The following is a 20,716-nucleotide window of genomic DNA, read 5'->3' as shown; positions in this document are numbered from 1 at the left end:
TTCATTCATTAGCGTCTGTAATTTAGCCAGCAAGAGTCCTTGTTTATTAGCACCTCGGATCGGTTGAGGTTGCAGTCGAACATCGGAGAGGAAGGGCTTGCAGCAGGCAGGCAGGGATGCAAACAGGATAAAAAAAGGAGCAAGTGCATAGCTGAATTTTAAGTACTTTTACTGAGTTTTTTTAAATCATATATTTCACACAATTATTTTTATAAACGTATATTAAATTTCACTAATTGGCATCTACAATAATTTACAAGTCAAATTGGTTAGGGGTTTGAGAAGGATGTATTTTGAAGCAGGCCTTTGAATAAATAATAACAGAGGTTTAAAATTGACAAATAAATTAATAAAATAGAAACATAAAAAATTCTGCTTAGATTTAAATTACCTTTCTAAACCCTGAAAGTTGTATACTTAATCTTAAATGCAAAATTGCTTTGCATCCCTGAATAGTCAAGGGTGAAAGGTGCAATTGAGGTGAAAATTCCCATGCGAACATGGATTCCGTTCTTTCTTCGTTTCCCTGGCTAATTTGCAAACCAATTAAATGTCAATTTGAGGCATTGTTCCTTAACCATTCCCGTTCTCCACCGCCACACACCTTCTACTGTGGCGCGACTTCCATGTCTTTTGCGGAATAAACTTCTTCCTTCATCTACTTTTTTTTTTTCTCGCCACCGCCAAAGTTTCGCCCATTGCCTGTCTAGACTTCTTTGGCAGACTCTCACGACTTCTTCCTTTGACTCCTTGCTGCAGCCCGACTTTTCTCCGTAGTTTGCATTGCGTAGTTTGCATAACTTTTTCGCAAAACCCCCAAAATCCCCACTCCCAGTTTCAACCATCCAACGCCTTTCAACGGCTAAGTGAGTTTTAATGCCGACAAAAGCGCCCAAGGGTGGATCCGGTGGATTCGGTGGATCCTGTGGGTTTGGGCACAAGTGTAGTTGCAACCAAATTGGCATACGTTGCGTATACGTTATATGTGCATTTAGAGTTTGTGTATGGTTAGTTTGAATATTTCGCCCCGATTCACTTATTATTCATGTCTGTTCGCCACTTGCTTTGCATTGCGAAAACTGTCGCCCCCTCGGAAAATGACACACACACACACACGCCCCCACAACCGCAGCCAAACAGTCAGCCGGGCAGTCAGTCAGCCGCTCGGTTATGGTCAGGATCGGGAAAAAGTTACCAAAACGGAAGGGTTGGGGACTTTCGTCCTGGCCGAAAAATCTGTGTGCAAATAAAGAAAAAACAAGGATCAGAAAAAAATTGCACAGTGCAATGCACATGACAAGATGGAAAATTCGAGTCCTGGAAAAGTCGAATCAGGAATGCTCTCAATATAAATTGCAATGCCTTTGTAAAAATCATTTGTCAAAGAGTAATATACGTTAGTTAAATTTGTATTATCATGGAAAAAGAGTAGTTTAGAGTTAGAGATTAAAAAATAAAGTTTTCGATATTTTTATATGAAAAAATAATACATTTTGAATCTATTAACTTTGATTTTTTTGGGGAAAAATTAAAATAATTTTATTTTAGGTGGTAAACATTAAATCCACTTGCTTTTTATATAATTAGCATTAGAAAATAACTATATTTACTATATAATAATTTATTTTATGAATATACCATATTTAAAACTAATTTTTTACATTCGAATCCATGATTGTTTTAGATATTTGATTTATATTTTCAATGTTTATTTTAATACTTATCTTTTGCAGTAAAATAAAAGAAATAAATGTCCTAGTTAGGAATTTAAGTCCAAAACATGTACTTCAAAATTATATTAAGAAAAAAAATAATAATAATAATAAATATATGCATTGTAAGGGACCCCTCATTTAATCTCTTTCAAATATTCCTAAGCGTTGAACAATCGCCAAAATGAGTTTTGTTTTTAATACTATAAATCTATTATAATTCCTGCAATGTGGAAATCCATCAGATGTGAAAGTTACTTGCTGCGAATGCAAAGTTTTAATCACCTTTCTGATCCGAGAGTGGTCATGACCCAGCCCGAGCAAAAGCCTCTGCTGGCATTCGAATATGGCTGCAGGATACTTTTTTGTCCGCCCGCTCTGCCTGCCGCACACAATTGCAGGAGCAGGAGCGGCAGACCCAGCCGGGCAATGAGTTTTTGAGCTAAAAGTTGAATTGTGCATCGACGGGACCCCCAGGGGCCACTCCCCCTCAAAAGCCGCCTTCTCTCTTCGTGTGTGTCTGTGTGTGCGTGTGTTTTCGACTGTCTGTGTGGTATGCACTTGTCTAGACATTGGCTAGACAGTGTAAAACCAAAAAATAACAGCAACAACAATTACAGTAAATGCCGGCGACACAAAACGAAACGAAACGAAATGTTGCACAATCCACGTAGAGAGACCCCTTGAAAAAAATCGAGGGGGGAAAGCAGAAGGCATTCTCGTCGTCGACACTGGCGGAGACAAATTTTTGGCAATACATTTCACAAATTTCCCTGCGAATGCTGCCGAGTGCGAGCCGCGGGCCTTGCAACAATCCATCCATCCATCCATCCATCCATCCATCCATCCATCCATCCATCCATCCACCGAGCTACTCCACTCCACCATTGTTTTCTACTTTTGATTTTATTTGGTAACTAAGTGGAAACTACTGGGTAAACCTAAGCGAAGGACCACCATTCATCCAACCGCCAGAAATTTCATCCTCAACCTGTTTACGAGGCACCGAACTTCTTCCGTTGGAACGGCGGCGGCAGCGGAGCCAACAGATTGTTTGTCGAAATGCTGACGTTGACAAGTTCGTTAGAGCTCAGCCGGGACACGTGCACCAGGTGCTGCAAGGAAAAAGGAGGCAAATATTGAGGTGAGAAATTCGTTGCATGTAAAGGGTAAACTCTAGTGAATTAATGCATGTACAAAGGGATGGATGCAAAAAAACATTTTCCTGATCTCACCTGTCGTGGCAATTCCATCTTTACAATCAAGCTCTTTGAGCTCGTTGAAACCGAAGATCGTTTATCCTTTGCTAGCTTCTTGGTCTTGTTGCTGACTACATAGTCCTCCTGTTCTGTTTGCTGATTCCTCTCCAGGACATACAAGTTTTCTTCGGTGTTTACAAGGAAGATATTGGGATTCCTGGGATCCAAAATTATCCCAGTTATGCAGTGGTGTTTTGTGTCCGGTATCAGGTACTCATCCGTTTCGCAGGTGAAGCTTCGCTTGACCAGATCGTATTCCACCAGTCGCCCATTGGCGTAGGCCACCACAACCTGTGGATGATCTTCGTGCATCGATACAGCAGTTGTTGCGGCTCGATGCCTTGGCAAATTCAGTAAGTGTTTGTATTGATTCCCTTGGAGTTTCCAAACGGCAACAATGTGATCTGAGGTCCCTGCAACCAGATAGTCGCCCTGCGAGGAAACTACCAGGTGGCTGATGGCGCCCTTACAATGTTCACTAAGGTCTATGCTATTCTGGAAGATGACGCTATCCTCTTTCACGGTAAACCAACTCAGATGGTTGTTGTGGGGATGGAGCAACGCCAGTTTTTCCTGTTTGGTGAAGACTATGTGGCTGGCTGGCTTGAGTTCCGGTGGAAAACTATCTACTATACGCTCTACCGACAGGGGATCGATTGTGAAACGACTTAGGCGGACTTCCTTTAAGGTGGAGTAACAAATCAATTGAGCATCCGGTGAAATAGCACTGGCCTGAATAAAGTTTTTCTCCTTAACGTTCAGTTCAAGTAGTTTCTGGGGAGGATTTTCCAGAAGCAGATCTTCTGTGTGGCCCACTGGCGGCTTCCAATGCATCTTCTTCTTTTCCTTGGAAGTGGGAACCACGGAACCCAAGCGCCACAGGTGCAGGCTGTTGGGGTAACGCAGGAGCAAAAGTTTTTCACTGACCGCCACTGATGCTACAGAACCTTTGAGGAAGGGAGCATGCTGCGAGAAATGTGCCTGCATTCGCTCGCTGGAGGTAATGGTTAAAATACCATCCTGGCCGCCAGAAACAATGCGGCCATTGATGACCACCAGGGACTTCACATAGTGTTTGTGAGCGTCGCGTTGCAGAAACTTGACCCACCGTTCACTTGTGGACTCCTCCCGCTTGATCTGGGTTTTGCTGAAAATGCGGATCAGAGGCGGCTGCATTCCGCTGCAAACCAGGCGATCCTCCTTCTCGTTTACGGCCAAGGCGCATACGTTTTTGTCCAACACTCGGCTGCAATGGATCTGCGTGGCATTATCTGCATTCCATACGGTCACAAGTCCTGCCGAGTCGCCGGCAACGATGGTATTATCCGATAGAAATAGCAGGGACCATACAGTCACATCCTTGGCCGACAGAGTCATTGTGTGCAGAATATTTCCCTTGAGAACGTTCCAAATACGAACACATCCCTCAGTGCCGGTTACCATCTTCTTTCCCGATTTATCATACTTTAGGCAGATGACTCTACCCTTCTGCTTGTTGAACAGCGACTTGTATGTGAGCTCGTCATTCTCGATGCTCAGGATGTTGATGTGACCTTCCTCGGAGCCCACGGCAAGTTCCGTTTCCGCGGCATTTATGTCGAGACACCAGAGTGAATTGCCAGTGGGTGAGTGCTCGTAGCGTGGTTTTAGGTTTACCAAGTCCCATTCAATCAATTGGCCGGAGAGATTAACGGAAAACAAGCGATTCCCGGCCCAAGCTAGGGCTTCAACCGCAACATCGGACGACAGGTGAATGGTGCGATCCAGATAGGGTGTGTACTCCATATTCCATAGCTCTATGATGGGAGTTTCCCTGAAACGTGAAAGTCCTCGTTAATATTCTGTACTTTTCACTGTTTCTTTAAATTTCATGATGATTTACCGACTCAACGCGAGGCACTTGCTCTGCTTGCTATACGCCAAACTGGTGATTCCACGCGGTTTAATTGTGTAGAAGCGCACGTTGTGCAGTTGATGCTTACCCCCTTCTTGGGGTTCTTTCTTCACCAAGTTTGTCATTTTATTAATTAATAACAAATTATTTTAAGCTAGTAAAAACAACTAAAACAAAATTCCTCGGCAGCTGCACGTGTGTGCTGAGGAGTTGCCAGACTATTAAACTCACGAGGTAAACAAACCGCCGGGGCTGCCATTTGGTGGAAAATATACTACATTTAACCCGTGTACTGCAGCTAAAGAACATTAAAAGTCATTTGGATACCTAAAATTTAAATAAGGTTAAATATCTTTATCCTTTTAAGAATTTCTTTAATGCTAATTTTATATATAATGAATTATTGACAACATAAATCAAATTGAATTAACTATATGCTGTGCGGGGGATTCAAGAATCCTTCATCACCAACGTTTTTAAGCTGTTCCCATCTGGTCACTCTAATTCGGTAGGGGTGGTTTTGGCAAATGTTTTCTTTTGTTGTTGCTGCGGCCCGAAAGAAAATAATTTGCAGCTGAAAATTAAACCAATCAACTAATTAAATTACGTGAAAACAAGAAGCAAACATTAAGTATGATATAGTAAAAGTAGGAGCAAACAACTGAACACTTGGAAGTACAAAGTAAATCAGCAGCTGCAAAGATGTCTCCGAACTGCCTGTGGACATGGGGCCTCCTGAGTGGTAAATAAATTAGTAGACAAAATCGAATTTAATATTTAATTATACACTCGATCGATAGCTCTCCTTGTGACCTTGGGCTCAGCGGCCATTTCGTCGAGGGTTCTGGAGCTGAGCGACCGGTTCATAGACGTGCGACACGAGGGTCAGTGGCTGGTGATGTTCTATGCGCCGTGGTGTGGATACTGCAAAAAAACCGAGCCGATTTTCGCCCTGGTGGCTCAGGCGCTTCATGCCACCAATGTTCGGGTGGGTCGCTTGGACTGCACCAAGTATCCGGCGGCTGCAAAGGAGTTTAAGGTTGGAATGTGGATAAGCCTTTATCTAAATAGAACTACATTTAGAAATTTTACAGGTCCGAGGATATCCCACTATCATGTTCATCAAAGGCAACATGGAATTCACCTATAATGGAGATCGTGGTCGCGATGAGCTTGTGGATTATGCTTTAAGGATGTCCGGTCCTCCGGTTCAGCTGGTAACGCGGACGGAGAGCGTGGATATGCTCAAAGGATCGCACACGATCTTCTTCATCTTTGTGGGACAGCAGGAGGGAGTGGTGTGGGATACGTACTATGCTGCAGCTGAGGGCTATCAAGAGCACGGATTCTTCTATGCTACGAGCGAGGACATCGCTGCCCAGCACTTTGACTTTGAGAAACTGCCAGCGGTTATAGTTTACAAGGAGGAGCAGCACCACTTCTATCCCCATGGACACCTGGCGCACGAAATGGATCCGAATGATGTAAACGAGACCATTTTCCAATGGGTGAATGTGGAGCGGTTCACCCTGTTCCCGAAGGTCACGCGATTCAATATCCATCAGCTGCTGAAGACTAATAAGTATCTGGTTCTGGCTGTGGTATCAGAGGATAAGCTCAATCAGATAGCCACCCATGAACTAGAGTTCCGAGACATGGTCGAAGGTGTGATTAGAAAGCATCGGCCGCGTTATCACGAGAAGTTCCAATTCGGATGGGTAAGGATAATCTGTGGTTAGTCAGAGACAACTTAATCTAAGTCTGTATCTCTTTCAGATTGGCGAGCCATCTATAGCACATTCCATTATTCTGGACCAACTGCCCACGCCTCATCTGATAGCAATTAACTCGACCACCCAGCATCATTTTATACCAGACGATGATCCCATGCAGATGACCCCTCAGGCATTGCATCTGTTCCTGGAGTCTATAAGCAATGAGAGTGCGGTTGCCTACGGTGGAGACACATACTTTGTACGCTTAAATCGGGCGCTTTTCGAGGTTCGCAGATCTTTGAAGGACATGTGGCAGGGCAATCCGGTGCTAACCACTGTCATCTTTGGCCTACCGCTGGGCTTCCTCTCGCTAATTATGTACTCTATATTCTGTGGAGATTGTCTAGTCACCGAGGAAGATCAAGACGAAGACCACGAAAAGAAGGAGTAAGTGTAGATCAGAAATTAGGTGTAGATTTCCGATTGAGCAATGGAAAAGCGACCCAAAAATGCATTTTTGGAGATCTCCATATTTTTACGAACAAAGCTTAAAACCAAGAGAAGTAGAAAAATGACTAAGGAGCCCCATAAGGAGCATTAGCAGACCCCACTTCAATCCCCTAGAGCAACTTTTCTACCGCATATATAGTGTATGTAAGCCAAATCTAGTCCTATGTCAACTCATCTCATATACGCTGGGCGAGAAATTCCACATCCGCTTTAATATCCGGCATTTGACACAACAAAATCAAATCGCATGCGTGCATGTCGAATTCTTTTTTTCTCGTTTTTAAGTTAGTAAAATTAATAAAAATTATTTAGCGGATGCGTAGAACAGAGGGAACTTAAATTATGAGCTGCATTGCGACCTAATCAGCAGCCGTAGTCGTCGTCGTCGTCGCTGTCGATGGCTGCCCTACGGCGATCGTACTTTACGGTGGACTTGCTCTGTGGCATCTGGGCATTGACGCTCTCAAGGATGCTCACGAACTGGGCGTCATCGAGTTTTCCACGCACCTGACCCATCTGCGCCATGCGGATAACCATGTTCTCGAACATTTGTGCCTTCTCCGGCTTGCTCACTTTAAGGGTGTTCACTGGATGAGGTTGTATAAGGGTTTAGTGATCTTTTGAATGGTTTGCTCGAGGTACTTACGGCGCGCCCTGGCCTGTTGGTCCAGAACTTGAGACAGTATCGAGTGCTTCATCTCCTCCTGGGCGCGCATCTGTTCCTGTTGTGCTTGTTGCTTTTCCGCATCGTTTCCGCCGCCGCCCTGAAAAAACAGGAAAGGATTAAAGGTCACTGAAGGATACGGCCGTAAAGGAACAGGTGTCTCAGACAAACAAAGATGACTCATAGGACTATTGGGATGAAACCAGGAGCGGGTTTAAGAAAAACTAGGAATTCCAGTCTACGCTTAAGTATTTCTATATTTTCCTAAAACAATGATGTTTTCCACACCTCTTTCTCCAAGTTGTGGTTATTTTTGGAATCTCTAGAGAAATCTTAGCCGGTTTGGATCCTCCGGTTGGCTTTACTTACAAATTGCGACTGCATTTGGGACATGCGCTGTGCGCGTAAGGCATCCAAATCACCATCCGACATTCTGAACTCTTAATTTAAACAATATGGCAGTTAATTAAGCAATTGTTAAGTTTTATGTGATTACAAAAATAAATTCACGCAGTTTTGGGCAAAAGTGTGCAGTCAGGCAGTGTGACCCTGCTCACGTATAGTTAAATCTCAAAACTCATAAATGCGTTAAGGGAGCCCTGGTCAAAAAAGTCATTTCAAAGAAGAAGAAGAACGTAGAGAAAAAGAAAATATCACCGCAGCCGAAATAAACAAATAAAAGAATTAATTGATAAAAGCCAGATCAACTTCAACTTAAAATGTCTGCTCCACTGGAAAACCTGGAGACGCAGCTGGAAATGTTCATCGAGAACGTTCGTCAGATTCGGATCATAGTCAGCGACTTCCAGCCGCAGGGACAGAATGTTCTCAACCAAAAGATGTAAAAGTTTAAATACATAATATAATGCTATATATTTTTTAATATGTAAATTAATTTATAGAAATAGCTTGGTAACCGGCCTCCAGGAGATTGACAAGCTCCGCTCCCAGGTGCAGGACGTCTATGTGCCCTTCGAGGTCTTCTTTGACTACATTGACCAGGACAAGAATCCCCAGCTGTACACCAAGGACTGTGTGGAGAAGGCACTGGCCAAGAACGAGGAGGTCAAGGGCAAGATCGAGAGCCTCAAGAAGTTCAAGTCCAACCTGCTCATCGAACTGTATAAGACCTTTCCCAACGAGATGAACAGCTATCGCGCCTACAGGAAGGACTCGATGTAAAGACAGCCCACCTAGAACCTAGTTTTTAGTCGAGTGTTGGATTAAACTTTATACTTATTTACATAAAAGCATGTGTTTCTATAATCGCATTTAGTAAAATCCATTATTCCATTTAAATTATTCACAATTAAGAAAAGAAGTCTACAGTTTATTATTAAATGCAGAGTCCAGCCGGCAGGACGATTTGATCATCACGCCTCCTTCTGCTCGTAGCCCTCCGTCTTCATATCGTTTAGTCCAAGATCTTCGTTGTCCTCGAAGGACCGATCATAACGCTCCACGGTGAGCTTTTCATCCGGCTCAGAGTCGTCGTCGCTGAGTGACTGTACATAGGTGTTGCCGGCTGGATCCTCCAGGACCAGCGTTATGATCCGTTCCAGCTTCATTATATCGTCGAAGGTGTTCAGGAAATGCTGCATTTGCTGCTTGGTCGTATCGTCCGCCGAGTCGTGGAAGAAGGTGCCATCCAATTGATCTCTCATGGCCACCAGAAGGCCCTCCACGGTGGTGAAGCGTCCACACAACGCATGCGGCCCCACTTCCAGGTCCAGTTCCGGAATGGATAAGCTGCACGTCTCAGACTTGAGCACATCTCTGGTCAGGTCCTCCTTAGTGGTAATCTGCACTTTGAAGCGCACACCCTGGGGCTCGACTCCGCCACCAGACTTCACCTCGTTAGTCTTGTGGCCACAAGTGCCACACACAGTGGCCATGATTACCACCTCCTTGAAGTGCGGGATGTTTGTAAGCTTCATGTTCGTCTCGCAGGGAGCCTGACAATTGGGGCAATTGGTGGGGAACTGCAGAACCTCGCCGTGGAGGTTCTCGATGGGCCACTCGTCCTCAGCAATCGGTTTCAGCAAGTGCTGCTCCTCATGGTTTTGCTCATACAGCCCCAATTGCTCGTTTTGCGGCTGGGAGCGCGTAAAGTATGTCGTTTTCAGCTGGGGATCGGTGGCGGGGGCCAATGGATTTTCGATGAAGCTATTCCCCGAGATATCCTCCAGCAGCAGCCGGAAAGGCGTGGCCACCTCCTTCAGTTTGTGCAGCCGGTCGACGTATGCATCGATGGAAGCTGCTGCCTCCGGATGATCAATGCGCCTCTTTTCCTGATCCTGCGACAGTCCGGCTATAGTCCGCTCAATGATTCCCTCAACGGTGGTCACCTCGCCCTTTTGTGATTGTACGGGAATTTCCAGCTCAACCTCGGGTATGCTGACGCACGAGTTATCTGACCGCACCACCCGCCGGTTGAGATCAGCCACAGTCTTTACCTGCAGCTCTATCTTGATGCCGGACTTCTGTATCTCGGAGGCGGACTGCATCTCATTGTTGGTGTGGCCACAGTGCTCGCATCTGAACGACATTAGCACAACCTCTCGGAAGAATGGTATCTTCGTGGGCAGCAGCCGGGTGGTGCCCGTCTGGAAGCAGGCCATGCAGGCGGACTCGATCTCCACCACCTCGTCGGTCTGCTGGGCGTTGATCTCCCGGAAGATGGGCTCCGGGCGCGCCGTCTCGCCCCCCTCCGGAATGCTTGCGGCCGCGCTGGACATGGCTAAGTAGTTGAACTCCAGATAAAATATAAAATATGTTTAATACTCGCAACGTGCAAGCAGTAGTGTTGGGAAACGTTTGATGACTGGTAAGGCCTATTTTTGTGTGAAGTTCCGGTAAAAAACAGTTAATTGTTTTTTGTTGTAAAAATTAACATTTTGTTTAATTTTACCAATAGATATTAGAAAATTTTATTTTATTTTCTTTAAGTAATATTTAGATTTATTACTTTCTTCCTTTATTTTTTAATTTTACAACACTTTTAAGTAGCGTTGCCAAATCAAATGGGAATCAGCTGTCTTTTGTTATTGTTAAGCTTGTGTAATTATTGAACCCTTCGACTTGCGGATAAAAGTTTTTATTTAAATAAGTATAGAATATGCGGGGTGTAATAAATGGTTTAAGAAGTGCTGTGAGAACAACAAATTACACACCAAATAGAAGAAATGTTCTTTCGCAGAATGAACTAATTTTGCGGCCTCAAGTTCGACTGTTTGCCGCGAACTCCTCGTCGGCTTGTTGGAATTGCCAAAATAAGTCCGAACTAAGGCAAAATATGATCTGTTCGGATTGTGGACACCTACAGGATGTGGATGCAGGAATAGTAAGTAGTTATTCCATCCATCAATCTATTAAACTTAACAGTGGATTCGTATAGAATTACTTTGAACTACTGAGCTTTCCCACCAAGTTTTCGTTGGAGCCGCAGAAGTTGACCCAAAGTTTTCGGCAACTGCAGACCATAGTGCATCCGGATAAATATAGCAATAAGTAAGTTTACGTTAAAGAAAACAAATTACTTAAATACTAACCAGGTAATATCTTTTAATTTCCAGAACATCCCGAGAACAAGCCAACTCCGCCGACTGGAGTTCCCTGATAAACAAGGCATACAAGACCCTCGCTACACCAATTGAACGTGGCCAATACCTGCTGCAGCTGGAGGGAGAACAGATGCCACAGGACAATAGTGCCTTAAATAAGGAATTCCTCATGGCCATGATGGAACGCAATGAAGAAGTAGAGGAGGCAGAAGACACAAAGGCTCTTGAGGATCTTAATGCCCAGCTTGTCAAGGAACTGGAAGAAATGGCCCAAAAATTGAGCTCACTCTTCGAAGCCAAAGATCTCCAGGGAGTTAAAGGAACTCTGGTGGAGATGAAGTACCTTCTGAGCATTCAGAGCAGCATCAAACAAAAGCAGCAAGGTTTGCTAGGCAGCTGATTGTTGTTAGTAATCGATTTGGCTTAAACACTCACACAAGTTAACTTGTTCCTATCAGCTGATGAGTCAAAATATCGTTTGTTGTATAATGTGATTAAGCTGCAACAAAAAGTCAGTGCACTTCATAAATAATCAGTTTGTAAAATTTCAAAAACATTTTTTAATCTATGCTTCAAATACCAAAACCCTTTTTAAAAGTAGACTTCATTGGAAGTGGAGTGTTCTTCCCCTTTTTTTTCGAGCGGAAAAGTAATATTATAAAAACTTTAGGCGTCGATGTGGGGAACCCTGTGAATAACATACAACCACTACATCGTCATACCTGTTTTGTATAAATCTGAACGTCTCGCCGCTGCACCGAGCAGTTTCCGCCAAGAGCTGGCTTAGGTTGGATACATCTGTGCATTATCCCGAGCTGTAGCTGAGGAGTGCCTTTGGAGGCGGGAATTCTGTTGCACAAATAAAAAGGATATATTACCAAAGCAATAAAATTTTCTTCATCACTAAAAAACCTTTAACAAACCTCTAAAATATTTCCTTCAATACGTTACAAACTTGTTATCAAAACTATAATACCCTGCGAAGGTGAGCACTTTAAAAACACATTTTTTGTCAATGAAGCCATAAATAATTTACTGAGGAGATCGATCTCGATAAGAACATACCTGCGGACAAGGAGAGCCATTTATGTAAGAATGAAATCATTATTTTTATTTCAAATAAGAAACCTTTCTGTCTGAGAATATATATTATGCTCCAAAAATTTATTACCTTTGATTACGGAAAATTAGTCACTGCGTTAGTATTACTATATGTATATCCTCAGAGCAACGTAAAATATTTCGATTAACCGAAGGCATAACAAAATGAATAAGAACTAAACAAAATCTGTGTAAACATTTAAGCTTTAAAAAGGGGCTCCAAAATGCGAAAGATCGCGATCAGCCTGCTGATCTTTATTGGATCTCTGTTAAGTGCCTCTACGGACACCGAATCGCCTGTTGTCGGAATTCTCACCCAGGAACTTCGTCCTAATGGATTGATCATGCGGCACTTCCCCGATAAAACCAGCTTCATAGCTGCCTCGTATGTGAAGTATCTGGAAGGAGGTGGAGCCCGAGTTGTGCCCATTTGGTAAGGCAGATATAATTGAACTTTAAATGAATTAAAAATTAGAATTATTCCTCGATAGGATCGGGCGTAATCACAGCTACTATAAAAATCTTATGTACAAGATAAATGGGTGAGTACATGGATAAATTTCAAGCCGGCTCCCGGACTTTAGATTTACTACATTTTTTTTACAGGGTTCTGCTGCCCGGTGGTTCCAATTGGTTTAATCAAAGCAACGGCTACGCCGAGGCAGGTGAACATATCATGCAGCTGGCGGTGGAGTTGAACCATAAGGGCAGATATATGCCGGTTTGGGGTATTTGTCTGGGAATGGAGTTCTTGATTTACATGATGGCCAACAACAAAGAACACCGGGTGGATTGCAATGCAAAGAACATGATTCTGCCAATTGAGTTTAGAGAAGGTATATAAATGGGTAATATTTTGAACCACCAGATATATATTTTTATTCCATACAGATTACAAATCGAGCCGTCTCTTTGGTACTATCAGTTATGATGTAGCTGTTGCTATGACTACGGAAAATGTGACCTCTCACTGGCATCGCTTTTGCTATACGGAGCAGGACTTTCGGAATAATCCCTTAACTCAGATATGGCGTGTTTTATCCGTGAATCATGACTGGCATGGCTCCGAGTTTATTTCTACCGTCGAGCACGTCATGTACCCCTTCTATGGGGTACAATTTCATCCGGAGAAGCCACAATTCGAGTTCCACAAGTCAAGCATTCCCCACACTGCAGCTGCAATTGTAAGCAGCCAATTCTTTGCCGATTTCTTTGTGAGTGAGGCCAGGAAAAGTAACCAAAGCTTCGCTAATGAAACAGAGCTGGCCATGATGTTGATTTATAACTATAAGCCGGAGTATACCGGGATTTTGAAATCCATTTACACTCAACAATATCTATTCAGCAACGTGGAAATGGGCCTGGAAGTGAGACATGCGCATCCTTTTGGATAACAATTTATTGGCAAACGCTAAGCCAATAAAAAGCAATACATAATTGGCGTCAATTCCAGTGGAGATACAGTATCTACTAAGCTTCAGAGTAGTAAAAATCAAAGTTTGCTGGGCAGCAGATTATTATTTTTAATAATCGATACGCCAATCGGTTTCAATCACTCACACAACTTAAGCCGTTCCTACTTATCAGTTGTTAGGTCAACAAAAATAAAACAGTTTATTTAATAATTTAATAATCAACCTAAAACAATAATATCTTGTGCACTTAGTCACTGATCGACTAGATCAATTAAATTAACCAAAACTGAACTTTATCCAGACTTAAATGGATGTTAAGATTGTTTTTCCCCTTTACCTAAGTCAACACTTCGAATTCTTAATATAATCAATTAATCGCGGTACTATCTAGTGGACTCAAGTTGCCGGGGGGAGACCCATTGAAGAACCCATAACCCATACATCGTCATACCGCAAACTCATGCCCACGAATACTGACACATTCGCATTCTATATTCCATTTCGTATAAATGGAAACTGCTCGACGCTGCAGCGGACAGTTTCGGTTAGCAGCTGACACTAATTGGATCCAGCTGTGGAATAGCCTCGACTTCTGGCTGAGGAGCACTTCTGGAGACGTGAATACACTGGGGTAGGTGCAATAATTGTTCGAAACTAATTTCGAGTAAACAAAGGAAATAACCTTAACTAAAGCAAACTCGTCGGAAATACTTTTAAAAGAATATAAATGAGAAAAATAAAAACAGCTGCAACTAACTAAACTCATTATAATTAACGTAGGAATTCGGAATGAATAAAACCACTTTCGAAGAAAAGAAAACCTTTTACTTATACATATATGTATGTAGTAAGACTAACTAATCAGAAGGTACAAATGTAAACTACAGTAACAGTAATGGGAATATTTATTACTTAAAAGTACTTAAAACTTAAGATTTATATTCGCGAGGAACAGCCTTTTATTAGGCACTTAAAAATTCCAATTTAAAAATATAAAACAAAAACTCTAGACATACTTTTTTTTCAAGATAAACTTAATAAAAATAACCATGGGAATCGGGACCTAATCGCTCTGAAAATATACATTCCAGATAAAAACGAGCTTCAAGAGCTCCCCCAAAAAATGCAGATGATCTCGGTGAGCGTGCTGATCCTCATCGGCTTCCTGCTGAGTGCCTCGGCAGACATCTCCTCCCCGATCATTGGAGTTCTCACTCAGGAAGTCTACACAGATGGATTGATCTCCCGGTACTTTGATAACAAGACCAGCTACATAGCCGCCTCGTATGTGAAGTATCTAGAGGGAGCTGGAGCCCGGGTTTTGCCAATTTGGTAAGTGCGCAGACAGATAAAGATACATATTTGACCAGTCGGAGATTAAAAGATGTTATCACTGCTACGATAGGCATAATTTCATCAAGACTAGATAAGATTGAAGGGGTTGCCATTAAGTATTTAAACTCGTGTATTTATAGTACATAAATAAATAAGCGAGTAATTTTATTTAGTGTCCCATTTTTATTTCGAAATCTTGATAAGATTGCTCGAAAGCCAATTAATAAAAAATTTTTAAATTCCCCTTGTCAGGATCGGGCGCAATCGCAGCTACTACGAAGATGTCATGAAAAAGATAAATGGGTGAGTAGAGCCTCTAGGAAGTTCCCAGATTTTAAATTTAAATTTATACTTATTAATGCCATAACAGAGTGCTGCTGCCCGGTGGTGCCACGTGGTTCAACCAGACCAACGGTTATGCCGACGCAGGTGAACATCTCCTCCAGCTGGCGCTGCAACTCAATGACGAGGGCACCTACATGCCGGTTTGGGGCACTTGTCTGGGAATGGAGCTATTGGTTTACAAGTTGGCCAATGGCAGGGAACATCGGATTGATTGCGCTGGAAAGGGCATTGCCCTGCCCGTTGAGTTCAAAGAAGGTATGATTCATCGTCAATTAGCTAATCTGAAAATCATAACATTTTTCTCAATCAGATTATAAAAAGAGTCGGCTCTTCACCTCCATCAGTGATGAAGTAGTGTCGGCTATGGTCCAAGAAAATGTGACCTATCACTGGCATCAGTTCTGTTATACAGAGAGAGACTTTGAGGAGGATCTCTTGAATGAGACGTGGCGAGTTATATCCCTGAATCATGACTGGAATGGCATCGAGTTTATTTCTACCATTGAGCACGTGGAGTACCCCTTCTATGGAGTTCAATTCCATCCAGAGAAGCCTCTCTACGAGTTCACAAAGACGAGCATTCCACACACCGCTGCCTCAGTTATAGCTGGTCAATACTTTTCGGATTTCCTTGTGAGTGAGGCCAGGAAAAGTAATCAGAGCTTCGCTAATGCCACAGAGGAGGCCTTGAGATTGATCTACAACTATAAGCCGGAGTATACATCGATCTTGGGATCCAGTTACATCCAGCAATATTTGTTCACCAATAAGGAAATGGGTTTGGAAGAGATTCCTGATATTCCTGATGAGGGTGGCAACGGTGGCAACGGTGGACTATATCCCCCCTATCCCATTATTGTAGATGGCGGCGGTGGTAGCTCCGCAATATTACCTCTTTTCAGTGGGTTCCTCCTCACTTTGGTGATCATATCAATTAACTGATTGCTGGCCAGGTTTGTTTTGGAAATGAACCTTGGTCATAGATTTCCATATCTTGGAATTACATTTTTTTTTACCAACAAAAAAAGACTTATTACTATGTTTATACATATGTATAGAGAAGAACATTTTTCTAGAAATACTTTGCTTGTTTTATTGATTATAGAATTAAGCTTTTTGATCGATTTCATATTGATATCTGTTTTTCTTTATTTATTATCAAAGTAAACAATTAAAATTCTCTACGTCACTAAGAAAATATTTGCTTTGTTGCTACGTGTGATTCAATTAAAATGATTGTGATTCATTGGCATTCAGATATTGGTAATAACAGAAGCTCATTTGATAAGCCACTATCTATTAGGGTAGCTAAGTTTATTTGATTTTTGTACTATTAGAATTTGGTACTGGTATCATCAATATCTTAAATGGTTTTGTATAGCTTTAGGAGATTTTAAAATATATATTTTAATAAGATCTTTTGTCGGTGTGGCTCGTATTAACCGCTCTCGTCATCTCCTTAGTATTCATCTCTCGTTCATCTTCTTATATTCGTGATCATTTTTGGTACCTATAAACATCTTTGGTCTTATATTGGCTGCTGGTGCTCTCTCTACTCGTCCAAATATAGCGTGTATATGTGCACTGTTATACAACAACTAAGAAAAGTTTATATAGAATGTATACTGCGCATTCTCTGTCTTTTAATTTTCAGTGCCGAGTATTTCTCTGACGAGCAACTATAGTGTTCTTTGTTTATATTATTTCCGAGAGTCCAAATTTACCCGGTATCCCCAAAAGTAGGTAGCACTTGCATTTACATTGCCCGCTCACTGCACATCTTCTGTAAAGCTTGCAGCGGGCGCAGTTTCCGATTCTCTACGTTTAGTTTGCTTTTGTACGGCACTAGCCAAAGTCGGAAAATTAATAAGAAAAACTGAAGACAACGATGTCGGAGGGCGCATGTGCTAGTGGGCCACCACCCCCTCTTGGGCATACTCCAACTATTGGCGTCATGTGCATCGATATTGCCACGAAGTTGCAGAAGCACTTTGGGGAAGAATACCATAGTTATCTAGCGGCATCCTATATCAAGTATCTGGAGGCATCCGGTGCTCATGTCGCACCTGTGTGGTAAGTACTTACTTTTATTTTAACCCATTCTGGAAACCTTTGTTTTATTTTACAAGAGCATGAAAATGAGAAATATACTAGATAGTCGTTGAACTTTGATCTGACCTTCGAGTTGCTTAAAAACCTTTATTTTCTTTACGAATTACTAAAATTTGTTTATACAAGTTAGATATCTTTTTATAATTTCACTTGACAATGGACACATAATTCTATAAATATATATTGTTATGAACTATTTTGAAAATTTTTCATACACGATAACATTCAATTTCCTGTTATCTTTTTACCAATTTAGAAATTGTTTAAAGTCCCAAAGAAAGACACTGCAGTCCGTACTGTAACTATATTTTTAATCAAAACTTTTAGCTAAAAAAACTAAAAAACAAAAAATTATGCGATTAAATAACTACTTTATTTACAATGGAGCTGTAAAAAATATATCTTCTTGCTTAGATCATATATGTACAAGTTTGATTTAAAATCTCTTAACATGTATATAGTTTTTCCTAAAATTTTAATTCTGCATGATTTAATTTTTTTGTCAAAACACATTCCATCGCATAGTTAGTTGCCTTTGTTTTGTTGTTCAAACTAATGTGAAAGTCTAGGAAACATTTAAAATGAAAACCATGTTTGCCCCTTGTATTGGCATCATGTGCACCGATATGGCCAAAATGCTAAGTAATGCCTATGGCCATCCGTGGTACTGCTACTTGGCAGCTTCCTATGCAAAGCATTTGGAGGCCGCGGGTGCAATGGCAGTTCCCATCTGGTAAGTGGCAATCGCCGGTGACGAGATAAACAAATTGCATAAACAAAGAAAAGGAAACAGAATGCAAAAGTGGGCGAATAAAAGAATTAAATATCTTACTCAGCTCTGTGCCAAGTGTTTTGCTATGCAAAGCTATTAAAGAATGAGGCGGTAAATCGCTCATTTGTGGTTATTTATTATGGCCGGTAGATGCTCTGGCTTTCGCTTTCATTGAGAGATTAATGATGCAAATAAGCAATGTAAATTCAGCTGAGGGTGTTTGGTTTATGCATTTGTTGTTTTATAATATATACTGCCAATATTTAAAAATTATTTATAGAACTTTGGTTTGGTTTTTGATTTCACCGGATGCTTGAATAGTGTGAATATGAAATAGAAATTAATTTTATATTAAGAAAAAAAAAATGTACAAAAACAAGTACAAACAGTAATATTTATGGGATAGGTAGAAGCAACTTAAAGGGAAAATTATTATACACTTTTAAAGCTCTCCCTTTTTATAATATAATAAAAATAATAAATTAATTATCTTGCAGGATTGGCCGCGATCGTGCCTATTACAAGGGGATAATGGGCCAGATAAATGGCATCCTTTTGCCGGGTGGAGCGGTATTCTTCGAGGAAGCCGAGATGAAGTCCAATCCGAAACTAACCAACGACTGTGTAAGGAGTGCGGAGCACATATACCAATTGGCCATGGAGCGGAATAAGCTGGCAAAGAAGGAGAATGATGCCGGTGGATATTTCCCCCTGTGGGGCACTTGTCTGGGCTTTCAGTTGCTCCTAATACATGCCGCCGAAACGCCCAAGATTCGCACCGATTGTACACACATCCAACAGGCAATGCCATTGAGACTGTCCGAGGACTACCTTAAGTCGCAGCTCCTGCAGGATCTACCCACGTATGCGGCAGAGCAAATGGAACGTGTGCCATTTGCCTCACATCAACATCAGTACTGTGTCACCGAACAGAGCCTGGAATCCTTTGGCCTGGCCAACGACTGGCATACCTTGGGCACCCAAAAGGATTCGTCTGGAGTGGAGTTCATTTCCCTCATCGAGCACCGGCATTTTCCCTTCTTCGGCAGCCAGTTTCATGCGGAACGAGCTGCCTTTGAGCAGCTGTTTGCCGGAAAGGATCTGTGTCACGAGTCGCACACTCCTCAAGGAATTGAGTTGGCCCAGCTCATAGGCGCTCGATTCGTGGAGGTCTGTCGCCGGAACAGGAATCGATTCGATAGTCCTGATGAAAAGGCTCGTCATTTGATCAATAACTGGCAGCCAGTATTCTCCGGTCTATACCAGGACTCCAAGTGGTTGCAGTGTTATCTCTTTAAGAAGGAAGATGATTATCCAGAGAAGGTAGTGCGAAATACTGAAAGTGATAAAAAGGAAACATGAAAGTTAATTAATTAATTATAGTAAACAAAGGCAACAATTATGTATAAAGCATTTTATTTAAAAGTATTCCTACATCAACTATTATTATATCTTACCAATAAATAAAATGCAAATATTTGTTTTCCTAAAGAAAATTCATTAATTTAATTAATTATTCTAAGTATATTTAATTAATTTAATATGCTTTTTGAAATAATTTCTTAGAAAACTCTTGTTAATAAGTAATTCACTTGAATTTCTCTCTGTTTTTGCCTTACATTACTGAATGGTCAATGAAGGCTTTTACTTGTTGATTTCTGACTACCTTTTTTTTCTGGCTTCTGCCTTTTTTGGAATTTTTCCCTCTTATATTTTCCTTCTCCATTCATTCTTTAACCCATTCATCCAGTTTTTGGGAGTAGTTGGAAGTACTTTTCCACATTTGTCTCATGCAAATTTCACGCTGTACTTTTCCGTTCAATTTTTGGTGCACGCTTTGCGCTTGTGTCTTTCAAGGATTTTCCAGTGGGGAGAAAGCTATTTTCTGTTTGCCTCCTGTTTTCCCTCAAGCAAATGGAATATTTTTGTTTATTTTTATGAGTCTTCCTTTGGCAGGGGATGTGTCTTTTTTTATTTGGGTATATAAGTTAAATGGAAAATAGACATACATTTTAGCCATGGAAGTTCTAGAATATATCATTAGCAAAAGGGGTTGAAAGAAGCCTTTACTTTGTTGTTATATTAAAGCAATTATAAATTTAGATGCCTAAAATTATGCTTGAAGATAGGTATTTTAATTTAATGTTTCATTAGGGTTTTATTGTTTAAAATTAAAACATTAATTCAAGCTGTAAGAAAACTTTTATAATATATGGCTTTCCCTAAACATTGGTTATGCTTAAATATTATTTTAACAAGTTACAAATTTTATTGGTAAGTTTATCTTAATATTTTTGTTAGGGTATTTACTGTACCTAT

General features: G+C 41.4%; 9 protein-coding genes across 10 annotated transcripts; 6 read left to right on the top strand and 3 right to left on the bottom strand.

Annotated features, from left to right (window-relative positions):
* Nucleotides 1–2,599: 2,599 nt before the first annotated feature.
* On the bottom strand, nt 2,600–5,105 carry l(3)72Dn (UTP4 small subunit processome component l(3)72Dn). The gene is made up of 3 exons (XM_020961097.2): nt 4,854–5,105; nt 2,948–4,784; nt 2,600–2,827 (listed from the first exon to the last, which is right to left on the bottom strand). The coding sequence occupies exons 1-3, from the start codon at nt 4,988–4,990 to the stop codon at nt 2,708–2,710; spliced, it is 2,094 nt and encodes a 697-aa protein (XP_020816756.2). The 5' UTR covers nt 4,991–5,105; the 3' UTR covers nt 2,600–2,707.
* A 16-nt stretch (nt 5,106–5,121) lies between these two features.
* On the top strand, nt 5,122–7,412 carry Tmx3 (Thioredoxin-related transmembrane protein 3). Its single transcript, XM_020961180.2, has 4 exons — nt 5,122–5,607; nt 5,666–5,904; nt 5,960–6,583; nt 6,642–7,412. The coding sequence occupies exons 1-4, from the start codon at nt 5,568–5,570 to the stop codon at nt 7,029–7,031; spliced, it is 1,293 nt and encodes a 430-aa protein (XP_020816839.2). The 5' UTR covers nt 5,122–5,567; the 3' UTR covers nt 7,032–7,412.
* Nucleotides 7,272–8,344, bottom strand: PDCD-5 (programmed cell death 5). Its single transcript, XM_020961181.2, has 3 exons — nt 8,124–8,344; nt 7,737–7,854; nt 7,272–7,677 (listed from the first exon to the last, which is right to left on the bottom strand). Exons 1-3 carry the CDS (start codon nt 8,184–8,186, stop codon nt 7,454–7,456), a joined length of 405 nt encoding a protein of 134 aa, XP_020816840.1. The 5' UTR covers nt 8,187–8,344; the 3' UTR covers nt 7,272–7,453.
* Nucleotides 8,315–9,004, top strand: MED10 (mediator complex subunit 10). Its single transcript, XM_020961182.2, has 2 exons — nt 8,315–8,595; nt 8,657–9,004. Exons 1-2 carry the CDS (start codon nt 8,474–8,476, stop codon nt 8,934–8,936), a joined length of 402 nt encoding a protein of 133 aa, XP_020816841.1. The 5' UTR covers nt 8,315–8,473; the 3' UTR covers nt 8,937–9,004.
* A 7-nt stretch (nt 9,005–9,011) lies between these two features.
* Zpr1 (zinc finger protein Zpr1) lies at nt 9,012–10,740 on the bottom strand. The gene has a single exon (XM_020961179.2). It carries the CDS (start codon nt 10,490–10,492, stop codon nt 9,128–9,130), a length of 1,365 nt encoding a protein of 454 aa, XP_020816838.1. The 5' UTR covers nt 10,493–10,740; the 3' UTR covers nt 9,012–9,127.
* On the top strand, nt 10,221–11,871 carry Hsc20 (iron-sulfur cluster co-chaperone protein HscB-like protein, mitochondrial). Its single transcript, XM_020961255.2, has 3 exons — nt 10,221–11,097; nt 11,152–11,264; nt 11,330–11,871. Exons 1-3 carry the CDS (start codon nt 10,873–10,875, stop codon nt 11,715–11,717), a joined length of 726 nt encoding a protein of 241 aa, XP_020816914.2. The 5' UTR covers nt 10,221–10,872; the 3' UTR covers nt 11,718–11,871.
* A 134-nt stretch (nt 11,872–12,005) lies between these two features.
* Nucleotides 12,006–14,068, top strand: LOC110190654 (gamma-glutamyl hydrolase-like). The gene is made up of 5 exons (XM_020961254.2): nt 12,006–12,406; nt 12,623–12,851; nt 12,910–12,960; nt 13,025–13,254; nt 13,310–14,068. The coding sequence occupies exons 2-5, from the start codon at nt 12,643–12,645 to the stop codon at nt 13,810–13,812; spliced, it is 993 nt and encodes a 330-aa protein (XP_020816913.2). The 5' UTR covers nt 12,006–12,406; nt 12,623–12,642; the 3' UTR covers nt 13,813–14,068.
* A 302-nt stretch (nt 14,069–14,370) lies between these two features.
* On the top strand, nt 14,371–16,711 carry l(3)72Dp (gamma-glutamyl hydrolase). Its single transcript, XM_020961253.2, has 5 exons — nt 14,371–14,464; nt 14,925–15,165; nt 15,421–15,471; nt 15,539–15,768; nt 15,824–16,711. Exons 2-5 carry the CDS (start codon nt 14,957–14,959, stop codon nt 16,453–16,455), a joined length of 1,122 nt encoding a protein of 373 aa, XP_020816912.2. The 5' UTR covers nt 14,371–14,464; nt 14,925–14,956; the 3' UTR covers nt 16,456–16,711.
* Nucleotides 16,712–17,116: 405 nt separating this feature from the next.
* Nucleotides 17,117–19,893, top strand: l(3)72Dr (lethal (3) 72Dr). Of its 2 annotated transcripts, XM_020961171.2 has the most exons (3): nt 17,117–17,252; nt 17,305–17,586; nt 18,895–19,893. In XM_020961171.2, exons 2-3 carry the CDS (start codon nt 17,402–17,404, stop codon nt 19,757–19,759), a joined length of 1,050 nt encoding a protein of 349 aa, XP_020816830.2. In that variant the 5' UTR covers nt 17,117–17,252; nt 17,305–17,401; the 3' UTR covers nt 19,760–19,893. The 2 variants fall into 2 exon arrangements, with proteins under 2 accessions (XP_020816830.2, XP_020816831.2); XM_020961172.2 differs by lacking the exons at nt 17,117–17,252; nt 17,305–17,586 and adding an exon at nt 18,120–18,358.
* Nucleotides 19,894–20,716: the final 823 nt, after the last annotated feature.

The sequence above is a fragment of the Drosophila serrata genome, unplaced genomic scaffold (genome assembly GCF_035046125.1).
Source record: "Drosophila serrata isolate PLE 108 unplaced genomic scaffold, ASM3504612v1 contig_272, whole genome shotgun sequence".
Lineage (NCBI taxonomy): Eukaryota > Metazoa > Arthropoda > Insecta > Diptera > Drosophilidae > Drosophila > Drosophila serrata.
The sequence above is the reverse complement of the archived record's forward strand: the minus strand, read 5'-3'. Positions and strand labels throughout refer to the sequence as shown.